This window comes from Schistocerca americana, chromosome X (assembly GCF_021461395.2).
Source record: "Schistocerca americana isolate TAMUIC-IGC-003095 chromosome X, iqSchAmer2.1, whole genome shotgun sequence".
NCBI classification, from domain to species: domain Eukaryota; kingdom Metazoa; phylum Arthropoda; class Insecta; order Orthoptera; family Acrididae; genus Schistocerca; species Schistocerca americana.
This window is the reverse complement of record NC_060130.1, coordinates 899,676,627-899,689,734: the sequence shown is the minus strand read 5'-3', so window position 1 is coordinate 899,689,734 and position 13,108 is coordinate 899,676,627. Positions and strand designations below refer to the sequence as shown.

The 13,108-nt window shown below is 42.1% G+C and overlaps 1 protein-coding gene across 1 annotated transcript in view; it reads left to right on the top strand.

Moving 5' to 3' along the window:
- LOC124555527 (phosphoglucomutase) overlaps positions 1-4,485 on the top strand; it is a 37,438-nt gene extending 32,953 nt beyond the window's left edge. The window contains exon 11 of the mRNA XM_047129480.1: positions 4,300-4,485. Coding sequence (XP_046985436.1) covers positions 4,300-4,389 — 90 coding nt within the window. The 3' untranslated portion in view covers positions 4,390-4,485. The remainder of the gene's footprint in view (positions 1-4,299) is intronic.
- The last annotated feature ends 8,623 nt before the right edge of the window (positions 4,486-13,108 follow it).

Below are 13,108 nucleotides of genomic sequence, written 5' to 3'. Positions count from 1 at the left end.
TACTTGTAAATTATTGTAATTTCTTCTTATTAGATATTTTCTGGCTTTGTGTATACCATATTATGGAATTAAAGAAAGATGATTTATTTTTTAAATGAATCTGTCATGATTTCATGAGGCACAGAGAGAAAGTGAAATATACATCATATTTTACCTATATTTGTATCTCAGAATACAATTATTGGACTTTAATTCATAAATAAAAGGAGATTGGTGATTTGAGTAATTTTTCTGTCATTCATGAAAAACCGATTTTACTTCCAATTTATTCACATAAAACACATATACATTCTTGAGACTAATTAGACCTGTACCTTAAATTATGAATTATTTTGTCAACAGTTTCTACAGAGCTGTGTTCTTAGCATTCATTTTTGGAAAATGGTAAAAAAATATCGTTGGAATGATATTTGAGGTGATGGTGAATGTGGTAGTAACAGATTTCTTTGCAACACTATTAAACATGTAAATAAAGAGCAGTGAACCACAAAAAAAACTTCATTGCAAAAAATATTAAGAGTTCTTGAGTTCAAACAGCTAAATGACCAAAACAATACAATTCTTTTTTACAGTGGGAGAAACAGACGTTACAAAAATTGATTTTTGTCTGGCTGTTGACTAGTTAGGAAATATGTGTTAGTTGTGATCTGACTGATATATATGCTGCATAACATGATAACAACTTGCATGAGAACTTAACAATGAGACTTCAGCCATGAAACTAGTTGTGACTTAATAAATAAAGTGTGGTAGTGGAAGAGTTGTTTCCTAAAACATTAGTTACAGGCACATAACATGTTTTCCAGAACTATGTGGATTATTATGAAGTATCTTTAGTTACATTGTTATGCAGCTGCAGGTTTTAATTAATGTTACATTTGTGGTTGACATAAATGGGTTTGATCATACAAATAGTAAACCAATTTTGCCTGATAAAAGCATGAAAAAGGACTACATTGAGGATACATACATTGTAAGTCAATTATTACGTGGTATTAGAGGCAAGGGATTGCACAGTAGAGCAGAATATATTTCCTAGTTTTCATGGTGTCCTCTGTTATTAATTTTGCTTCGTGAGGAGCTTTCAGATTTGTCGACAACCCACTCATCTATACAGATTTCTTCAAACTTCTAAGTTTCACTAAATTTGATTTCTCAGTTTTAAGAGGGCTATGATGTCCAATCATTGCAGTATCACAAACCCTGATATGAAATAATTTATGCATAAGAATGAATATTAATTTGAAAAGTGATGCACAAATCTATCATGTTGGATGAATACACGAGTATATAAATGACTAAGACTTGCAGGTCACAGTTGGTAGTGAATGCAGGAACTAGGGCAGCTCGATTATATACCACGAACATGCTGCATTCTCGTCTGAAAGTAAGGTGGTGCTATTTTGCAATGGGGGAATGCTCATCCACACAATACATGTCTCTATGAACTGTCGTCGCCTGTGGATTTTGAGGTACTAACATGGCCAGTAAGATCTGTCCCTGATAGAATGTGTGGGACCATCTCAGGTATGAACTCTATCCCAGTGCCAGTACCCAATGTGGGCCAGATTGCTTTAGGAAAGAATACAATGGTTTTATGACCCTCTTCCCAGCTGAGTTGGTGCATATATCCAACGATAGATGGTGCAACATCATACTGATAAATAAGTTTATACTATCAAGTTACTCATACATTTGACTCGATTTTGTAATCACTTAAATAACATCACATACCCTCTCAACCTGGGAAGTTTCATTTCAATACCTTCTCCCCTTCAGGGTGCAGTGTATGTACCAGCTTTTTATGTTTCATCATCATTCTGAAGATTCTGAGAAATGAATACAAAGTAATGGTTTTCCAAATGCTTCTCTCCATGACTTCTTGAAGTTCAACACTTCAACAGCTATCCATTTACCATCTTCACATTTTCCTTCATGAATCTTTAATGGAATTTTTTCCCAGGCGTAATTGGTACACAGATGCAGTTACTTTTAAGGGTTCAAAACAATCCCCATGGGCAGTGTCCTATGTTGTCAGTGGTCCCCTTAAGAAGGCTCAAATCTTAGCTGCTTTAGTGATGAGATGTTTTGATGGCACAAGATCCTTTGCATACCAGTTCCTCTGTACAGTGAGGTGTTACAGAGAGCCCGTAGATCAATTGGAAATCAATGAGGGGAAGGTATTGTCATGTCTTTAGTCTAGTAATAAGATTCACTGATTAGTTACATTGAGATCCCAGGTTAAATTACCACACAAGACATTCCTTTTATGTAATGACATAGTACGGGCTCCACATAGCCTCATTATGCCAAATGAGAAGTTGCATGAATATCCAAGTACCGAAGCTGACACACCAGCTGCCGATACAGCAACAAATTGAAAGGCATTTACCCTATGAGATTTTGAGTAACCTAAGAAAACGTAAAACTGATGGCCAGACAGTGATTTTACCCTTCTCCTGTTACACCATATCATATCCTACCTCAGCTTTACAGTTGTGATTTGAAGATGGTATGCATTTTCTGTGTTGCAAGTAGACTCATTTTGCATCTCACTTCATTTTTGTTGGATTAGCCTAATTCAAAATTAAGACACATAGTTGATACTTTACATAAAGGCCAATTCACAGAACTGCATTCCATCACTAGTCAAGACTTCTAATATTGAGCTACCAAAATGAAGCATGTTTTCACAGGCTTCCAAATATCCAGCTCTCTGTTACTGGTTTAAGTGTGATAGTATCAACTAATTGCAAACTTCCCTGATCTGTGTGCCATGAGAACAGATCCGAACACTGCACAGAATGCATGGCAGTAGGTGCAGTGGGAGGCATTTTATATGAGAAAGTTTCTGTTGGTAGCCACTGTTGCTAATTATCTAGATCAAATTATTGCTTTCAAAACAATTCGTTTTGTTTCTGAATTAGTTGTACCAACATAATGCCATGACTATGAAAGGATGAAAAGCTCCAAATGCAAAATATGCACTATGCTAGCTGATACATACTGAGTCTCACTGAAACCCACTGCACAGTCATTAAATTGGATCCATGGAAATATTGCTGTTCAGTGGTGTGACTGGAGCATCTGGAGGATCACCGTGGAAGCCTTTCCACCAGTTCTATTAATTGCACATTGCTTAACATGTTTAGTACGACAAGCATTCTGATGATTCGCTGCTGTGTCTCATTACAATAACAAGATACTTGGAAATAATATAAATAAAATCATTTCATTTCACCATCAGAATACAGATAAGTTACAGCTCAGTCTAGTGAAAAATTTTTTGCTTACAATGGCATCTCGGTGAAACACGAATACTGGAAAAGCGTTACAGTAATTTCTTCCCTTTATTGTTGCCAAAATGTTATTCAAAACATGATTTGTATTCAAGAATGTGACAGTCACTTCGGTTAGGCTTGCACGGTTGTCCTCTGTGTAGTATTTCTGTTGGCCTCAGTCATAACCAAATTAATCATGTTATTGTAAAATACATTGCAAACAGAGTGATTTGAAGCATCTTGTTGTATGCAAAGTTTTCTTTTATTATAATATCTGTTTCACATGTCTACCACTAACATCATACAGTACCCAAGTGACCACAGATTGACATCTGCACCCAAACCTAGAGGTTTCTATCATTACTATCACAATCATTGCCACTGACATCATGATTGTCAACAACTGTATTTTAACATACACCTGAGTGTTCAGAATCATCTATTTCAAACCACGAGTCTTTCAACAATGTCAGTGAAAATGTTGTGAAATGTTTCACTTTTGGTGTGAGAATTGTGTGAATTAATGCTATTCACAACAATACTGAATAAGCAGTCAACTTTTCAGTTTTAAAGTACATTTTGCCAAAAAAGGAAAAAAAACAGTAACGAGTTACTGAACCCATTTTCCTGCATATCCACACCAGCATAAACACAAATATATGTACAGGATAGCAAGAAAATGATAACAAGTAGAACTGTTAAAATCTAAAGCTCTAGCAAGACTCCACTGTTCTCACCATGTATTGAGATCACTTCTAAATGCAACATGTCATATGTTTCAAGCCGCATATGGCCTCCCCTCCAGTTGTATTACAAATAAGACATCCTTTCTTAAAGGGGATCATAGGGCCAGTTCTGTCCTTACAGTAGTCAACAAAATTTTTTAATAAAAGTTTAGATTGTATGTCTTCTATGAGCGACAGTGGACCAGAATCCACTCAGTCTTAATATCCTCAGTGTAATCATTTTAAAAGCATTGCTGTTGTTGCCTTATAATAGTTTCTTATTTTGATTTCAGGTTGTCCTCAAGCCACTTATCTCACTCGCTTTGGAGTTGGCTCGATTGCAAGAATTTACTGGACGTGACAAACCTACAGTTATTACATAATTGAAAATTATTTGTTGAAGTTGTTTTTATCAGTGATGTATGTTTGCATGGAATGTCTGTACAGTAATAAATATCGTGTATGCCGTTATCATAAAATACTGTGTTATAATCATTTTCTTCCTGTCTGGTACCACAGCCTTAGATTTGTTGAAGGGCATTGTAATGGTTCCACCTTGGTTGTTGCTTACACGTGTTCAATTTAGTTTCACTTAGTTGGTCAATTTTGACCATTTTCAGAACTGCCATTTCTGCAGTTAAATAGTGTGATATACAGTATTGTGACATGTTGCCCACAAATTGCCAATTGCGCAAAACTATATAAATATGTGTAAGAGCTGATGTGGAACCATTACAATGTCCATCTGTGTTACTTATTCAATTATTATTCTACACTGCACCCACAAAAAACAAATTAAGAAAGTGTGAATCATGCAGTAAACTTTTACTTTAGGAGGAGGCACCTGTTTCACTGCCAAACAACTCCCTCGCCAAGTTTCTTCAAGAAAAGCTCATTTATCAGTAACCTACTTATCTTTGTGAAGGCTAACAGGATCTACGAGGGTCGGTCAAAAAGTAATGCCTCCCATTTTTTTTCTACTTAAAGAAATTAAGTTAAGTGAAAAATTTGAATTTGGCGCCATTCCTCAAACCTTCTTCTGCAATCCACTGCAGTAGTAACTTTCTGTGTCAACAGGTGGCAGCACAGCAGAAGTTTGTAAGATGGCCGACATCGATGTTCGTTTGAGACAGCGTTGTGTGATTGAATTCTTGAATGCAGAAGGTGAAACGCCCATACGCATTCATGAAAGACTGAAGAAGGTGTATGGTGTTGTGACAGTGGATGTCAGCACTGTTAGACGATGGGTTCGTCGTTGTAAGGAAGCTGAAGGGCAAACACCGTTGACTGACGAAAAGCGGAGCGGCAGGCCGGTGAGTGCAGTGACTCCACACAACATTCAGCAAGTTGATGACATCATTCGTGGTGACCGTCGGGTGACTGCAGATGAAGTGTGTCGCATTATTTCTCTTAGTAAAGGCAGTGTGATCACGATTATTAAACAATTGGGGTACTCAAAAGTTCGTGCACGGTGGGTTCCAAGAATGTTAACCGATCAGAATAAAGAGGCAAGGAAAACAATAGCCTCCCAACACTTGCAGCGCTTCCGTTTGGAGGGAGATGAGTTTCTGAAAAAAATTGTGACCGGGGACGAAACATGGGTGCATTTTTTTGAACCCGAATCAAAGAGGCAGTCAATGGAGTGGCGTCACACAAGCTCGCCGAGGAAGAAAAAATTCAAAACTGTGCGATCGGCAGGGAAAGTTATGGCAACAGTTTTCTGGGATACAGAGGGTGTGATTCTGGTTGATTTTTTGGAGCAGGGATGCACAATAAATTCTGTTCAATACGTCACAACCCTCAACAAACTTAAAGCACGTCTTCAGCGAGTTCGCCCAACAAAATCAATGGCAGATGTTCTTCTTTTGCATGACAATGCAAGACCACACACCAGTCGTCACACCTCTGACGAGATTGTCAAAATTGGATGGGAAGTTTTGCCTCATCCCCCATACAGCCCTGACCTGGCACCATCAGATTTCCATCTGTTCGGGCCACTAAAAGAAGCTCATCGTGGGATTCATTTTGAAGATGAGGAGGCCGTCAAAACATCCGTGCGTCAATGGCTTAGGAAGCAGAGCTGTGATTTTTACCGTGCTGGGATACATGCCCTTGTTCAAAGATGGACCAAAACTGTAGAGATGGGCGGAGATTACATTGAAAAATGACAAAATGATCCTCAATGTTGTGGTTTTCAACCTATGTAATTGCATTTAAATTTCCTGACAATTAAACGTAGAAAAAAAAATAGGAGGCATTACTTTTTGACTGACCCTCGTACATATTTTTCATGTCAAGATCATAAGCAGCGTTTATTGTACATAACAAGGTATTTCTGAAATCTAAACTTAGGAGATGCTGCCATCAAAATAAAGTAAACAGTGTCCAAACAGCTGTTATTTTAGTTACTATTTTATCTTAATGAGAATCACATGTGATGCCAGTGTTAATGCCGGAAGAGTGGGCAACATGTTCGTGATTATGCAAAGGAAGTAATGATCTATACAAGAAACTAAAAATATATTTGTCTCATTTTAGAAATGTACTGTACCTCCTTATGTAAAGGTGAAAGGTGTATTTATTTAATAAGTGGCAATAGATATGGGCACACCCTTTTATTTACTTGAATTTGAGTGTCAATTACAGTGCTGTAGAATTGACATTTGAAATTTATTTTCATGGACTATTCGCACAAATTAATTCCCAATTTCCACAATTGCCCCAACAAAAAGAAACCTGAATGTGGCAACTGCGCTCAGTTGAGAAAAATCTTCTCTGCCCATTCTTTTAGCCTCCTAGTTGTCAGATCCAATCATCTACAAAGAAGCAACTCTGCACAATACGTCTTACAGTGGTCATTGTACCATCAACAACAATTTCAGTGAGTCACACTTTAATCACTGCCTAGAGGGATTCCATTCTCTTTATCAAAGCAGTCAGACAGGATATCGTAGTCTCTGTGTTTAAAATAGCAGGACTATAAAAATGGAAAGACACAATTTGAAGTCTATGTCGTGAAGTAACTGGCGAATGTTGTTTCCAAATACTATTAAATTAGGTCGTGCAACAGTCTTCAACAGGGCCATGTTACCACTAGTGGAGTGATATATCTGGCACTCAAACTGATAGTGACAGAGGAACTTCCTGGATTCCAAGATCTAGATAAGGCAACAGTTGACCATCTGCTCAAAGATCTTACCCATGCAACCCATAAGGGAGAAGAATGATAACAACTTGAGTCCATGAGTCAGGAAATGGTCACCTTCAGCTAGATGAAATTCAAAGATGATCTTAAGAGATCACTGCTTTAATCCATCTGTGCGATGGAGGCAGGAGTAAACCTGGATTGTCAATAGTTCGGTAGGGTGCACTGCATCTCCAATTTAGAATGGAACAATACAGCTTATGTGTAATGTTAAGTCTGTTACCAGGCCTCGAATGATAATTTGAAGCTTAGACTTTACAGTAAGGACTGTTAACCCAGAATTGGCATACGCCACAGCTACAGCATTCAATCAACTCCTGTTGTGAAACACAGAATACTGAAGATATGCCAAGTGATGGTTGGCTGCAATCAACATCAGATGACACCACCTACAAATTATGGTCTCACGTACCTCAGACAGAACTGTGCACTGTCTTTCTGGAGGTGGCAAGAAGGCCTGTGTTGACCCATTACTAACAATAGAACAAACCTCTGTAGCAAAATGGTACATGAGGGTGGGCTAGGGCACATCTGCAATAGAACGTCACCCCACTAGTAATAACATGGCATCAATGGAGTCTGCTTCTCTTCACTGCCGAATATAGGATGCTGATAACAATGTTGTAGTAGTAGTAGTAGTAGTAGTAGTAGTAGTAACTGCTTGCAAGAAATGGCCTGAGCATACTTAGAACAGGTTGAAACTTGCAGCAGATCATCTCAGAAACCCACAAGCCTACCATCTAGGGACCGGCTGAAGTAGCAATGTTTCTACTGCCTCGTGAACAGCATGCCAAGGAGGATCCAAGCAACACAGACTTTAATGTGACCAAGTAGCATTTTTTGTTCTTTCAAATAAAATATTTTTAATCATGAGGGTGGGCAGAAAAATGATTCTGAATTTCTGTGAAAACCCAAGAGCTTTATTTTTAAACTTTATTGACATTCTACGTCTTTCCAAACACAGTCAGCCTGGCAATGAATACATTTCTCCCAGGGAGACACCAGTTTGTTGTTACTGTCACTGCATAACTTTGTTGACAGAGCCACAACCTCACCACTTCATCACTATTTAAGAGAAGTCCTCAAAGATGTTCTTTAAGTTTTGGAAACAGATGGAAAATCTGATAGGGCCAAGTCAGGACAGTATGGGGGATGATCAATGACAGTGAACACGAGGTGCCAGAGTGTTGCAGAACTTGTGCGTGGATGACCTCGAATTTGTGCTTCAGTTTTCTGACGGTCTCTCAGTATCTTGTAGAGTTTATGGTAGTGCCTTCCAGCATGAATTCAATCTTTCCCCCTCCCCCCCGCCCCCCCCCCCCCCCCCCGCCAATCAGTGATCATTTGTGGTCTAACTCCATTGATGATCTTGCTTTTGGGATCAAAATGGTGAACACAGCTTTCATCATGACACAATGTTGTTATGGAACCCATCACCCTCATGCTTCATGCTCAAAATGCAAAAGAAATTGTTGACAGATGCCCACTCTCCTTTGTTTGTCAGGAGTGAGCATTTGAGGCACCCACCATGCACATTGTTTTATGTTCTGCAATAATGGCCTGTAAATGATCTCGTGATATGCCACACTTACCTGAGAGCTGCATGTGCATTATCTGACAATTTTGTCTCATAAGTTCATCAACCTGATTCCGATGAGTCTTGCCTGTTGCCATAGTGGTCATCCAGTCAGAGCTGTCGCACACATGGAGGTTAGCACCACCGTTTCCTTGATTTGAGCACAAACAAGCCAATGTCATATTACTGATGTTGATACAATCATCGTACACAGCCTCCATTCTTTTATGGCTTTCATTTTGAGGCCTATTTTCTGAAGTTAGGAAATCTGTTAGAGCATACTGTTTCTCACGCACTGATAGTTACGCTACACACCAATGTGGAGCCCTCTGGCAGCAGAGGGTTGCAACTTTGGTCAGTGAAGCAGGAAAATTAACTGAGTAATATCCATCACATGTAATACCGCAACTGATATCGAGAATGGAGCAAAAAATTTTGAGGTATTACTTTTCAGCATGCTCTCGTAATTTGGTAATCTTCATTTAATTTGGAAATTTAACTGCAACTTGACACCAAGTCCTGTCTGTATGAAGAGTACCTCATTTCTGAGCTTACTAATTTTAGCTAGCCTAATACATGTTTTCAAGAGACTTTTTTTTTTTTTCTTTTCACAATCAGAAACATTATCTAAAGTATTTAGTGCTGTTACAAGTCACTGGTCTCCAGTGGGAGGAGTGGGAGGTATTGTCCCCCATATGGCCCTTCCATCCCATTGTGAGTGTTTTGTATGAAGAACTGGAAACAATTTTGTTCTCATGATCAGCTCAGCACAACAGTTGATTGACAGAACACCATCTCAACATGCCTAACCCCCCCATCCCCCCTGGGGGTTTGGGGGTTAGAATAGGCCTGAAGTATTCCTGCCTGTCATAAGAGGCGACTAAAAGAAGTCTCACATATTTCGGCCTTTGTGATGGTCCCCTGTAGGGTTTGACCTCCATTCTTCAAAATTTTCCCAAAGAGTAAGCCAATTGGGGAAGGGCGTCTTACATAGTGCATCGTGTCCATCGTCCATTGAGATCTTTAGCCCACTTTCTCATCGTCGCATATCAGTCCCATTCATTCTCCATCTCTTGGGCGAGGACACCCTGGGTGTGTTTTCCACAACGCACTATGCAGTGTCACTTCCTGCGTAGATGATGACCATGGACTTCTTTGCACCTGATATCCAGCACGGTAACCGGTCCGTTGTGGTGGGTTCACCATGTAACCTGTTGGTTGTAGCCCCCTGACCACACATAGATCACTCTGCTGATGCCTGTGCTGTTAACTCCCCACATATGCCAAGGGGTAGATGCCCATCGCCCTGGCGCATTGGGTCTCTCGACAATGGCCATAATGCCAGGTGGCCTTCGCTGTGGCTGGGTGGCATCTGTGGGGAGGGCCCCTGGTCGGAGTGTGTGGCATCAGGGCGGACGACATGCGATGAAGCGTAGTCCATCATCTATTGCTGGTGGTGAATCACCAGCAGTCTCTAAGCATTCACGAGCTCAATTCAACGCACAGAAGTGTGACTCCAAGTCGTTCCCCTCCCTGGCCACACCGTGGGAGGAATGTCAGGCTAATGACGGCAGCGGATCTTATTCGCCCCAGTACCTTGTATGTTCAAGAGCTGATGGGGAATCTTTCATGACGACGAAGCCTCGGTTTTTTGTTGAGCATTTAGAGGACAAGTTTGGGGAGGTGGAGGGATTGTCCAAAATGAGATCTGGGTCAGTTTTGATCAAAACAACATCCTCTGCCCATTCACGGGTGCTACTTGCTTGTGACAAGCTGGGGGATGTTTCTGTAACCATCACGCCCCATAAAAGCTTAAATATGTTTCAGGGTGTCATATTTCACAGGGACCTTCTTTTGCAGTCTGACGATGAGCGGCGAGGTGTACATTTCATCCGGCGTGTCCACTGGGATCCGAGGGATAATCAGGTTGCCACGGTGCCTTCATCTTGGCCTTTGAGGGTGATACATTGCCCGAGAAGATCAAGGTGATGGTCTACCGCTGTGACATAAAGCCCTATATGCCTCCCCTGACGTGGTGCTTTAAGTGCTGGAAGTTCGGCCGTATGTCTTCTGGCCGTATGTCTTCTGGCTGCACCTCCAGCATCACATGTCAAGATTGTGCATGCCCAACACATCTCAATACTCCATGTGCCCCGCCTCCCATCTGTGTCAACTACGGAGAGCACCATTCGCCTTGCTCGCCAGAGTGCAGGATTCTCCAGAAATAAAGGAAAATCATGGAGAACAAGACCCTGGACCGACTGACCTACACTGAGGCTAAGAGAAAATTTGAATGCCTGCATTCTATACATATGACATCATCTTAGGCCGCCGCTACAACCGTTCTGGCCCCATCAGCTCTGCCAACCCCAGTAACCTCTCAGAGCCAGAAGACTACACCTGCCCCTTTGATGGTGGGGGGCATCTCCCTCCCTGTTGCTCCCACACCACCTAATTTGGGAGCAACACCCCCCCTCAACCATCAGGGACGTCTGTCCCCACTTCTAAGCCGGGAAAGTGTAAGTCGTCTTCGGCTTCTCTCGCTAGGAAGGGATCCCTTGGATCACACCTTTCCCAGGTTTCTGCTATTGGGAAAAAAGACACCCGCCAGTGACTCAGGAGCTCAAAAGCGGCTGGTTCTAGGGCTTCATGCTCATCCTGAGTCCCACAGACTGAATCAGTGAAGTCCTCCCAGCCAGGGAAACCCAAGGAGCAGCGAGAAAAATAAAAAAAGAAGACCCCTAAGACCAAGGAAATTGTTGTGGCACCCACACCACCGGTTGGTCACAGCCAGTGTGCTCCCTGCCGCCGTTGGATAAGCAGCTGCAGCAGCAAGTCGTATACCCCTAGCTTACTTATTTGTTACATAGTTTAATTCTTAATTTCTTTGCGTGTTTTTGGGTACTTGCATTGTTTAATTCATAAATTTCGGGCGTATTATAGTATTTGAGAGTTGTAGCATCGCGCTTTAGTGTTTACTTCGTAGATTCTTACTTAAATTGCGTGTGAGTTTCGTATAGGAGGTGTAATTTCGAGTTTTAGTTACTGTAATCGTAAATTCAGGCAGATTGTAGCGCTGTCGTTAGGCATTTGTACAGGTTAGTTAATACATTCTTTGCGTGTTTCCCTTGCGTTATCTAGCCACTGACTCGTGTTTCAGTAACTGTTGTTCATCATCGATTAGAATGGACAGGGACTGTGATTGCTGTGTTCGGATGAGGGCTGAGTTGGCATCCCTTCGCTTAAAGCTGCAAGCGGCGCTGACTTCGGTCGCGTAGGTTGGGGCTGTTGCCTATTGGCACCACTGTGGGGAGCCGGACTTGGGTATCACGGGGATGTCAACCTCGTCCCGTCTGTCCCCAGATCGGCCTGCCGCTGTGGTTGCCCCGGTTGCTGCCTGCAGTGGGGCTGAGCCCTCGCCTGTGGTTGATTGGGAGGTCGTTCCAAGGCGTGGCAGGCAGCGAAAGACGTCCCTGGAGGCTGATCAGAAAGCCTCCCCGGTGCGTCTGACAAACAGGTTTCATGCACTGTCTCTGGCTGAGCCAGATGCAGCTGCCTGCCCTGTTTCAGAGGATGATTGTCAGTCTTCAAGGTCCGGGCAATCACAGAGGGTGGGCTTATTGGTAGTTGAGAGCTCCAATGTTTATGGGGCCCCTTAGGGATGTGACGGCTAAGGAGGGGAAGAAATCCAGTGTGCACTCCGTGTGCATTCCGGGTGGAGTCATTCCTGATGTGGAAAGGGTCCTTCCGGATGCCATGAAGAGCACAGGGTGCAGCCAGCTGCAGGTGGTGGCACATGTTGGCACTACTGACATGTGTCGCTTTGAATCTGAGGAAATTCTCTCTGGATTCCAGCGGCTGTCTCATTTGGTGAAGGCTGCCGGTCTTGCTTACAAGATGAAGGCAGAGCTCACCATCTGCAGCATCGTTGACAGAACCGAATGCGGACCTTTGGTGGAGAGCCGGGTGGAGGGTCTGAATCAGAGGCTCAGACGGTTTTGCGACCGTGTTGGCTGCAGATTCCTTGACTTGCGCCATAGGGTGGTGGGGTTTCGGGTTCCGCTGAATAGGTCAGGAGTTCACTACACTCAGCTAGCGGCTACACGGGTAGCGGAGGCTGTGTGGCGTGGACTGGGCGGTTTTTTAGGTTAGAAGGCCTCGGGAAAGTATGGGGTGGGCTGCAATCTCAAAGGGTGCATGGCAAATACAGGACGTGCTTAGATCAAGGAACAGTCGGAATTGTAGTTGTAAATTGTTGTAGTTGTGCTGGGAACGTCCCTGAGCTTCAAGCGCTAATAGAAAGCACAGAAGCTGAAATCGT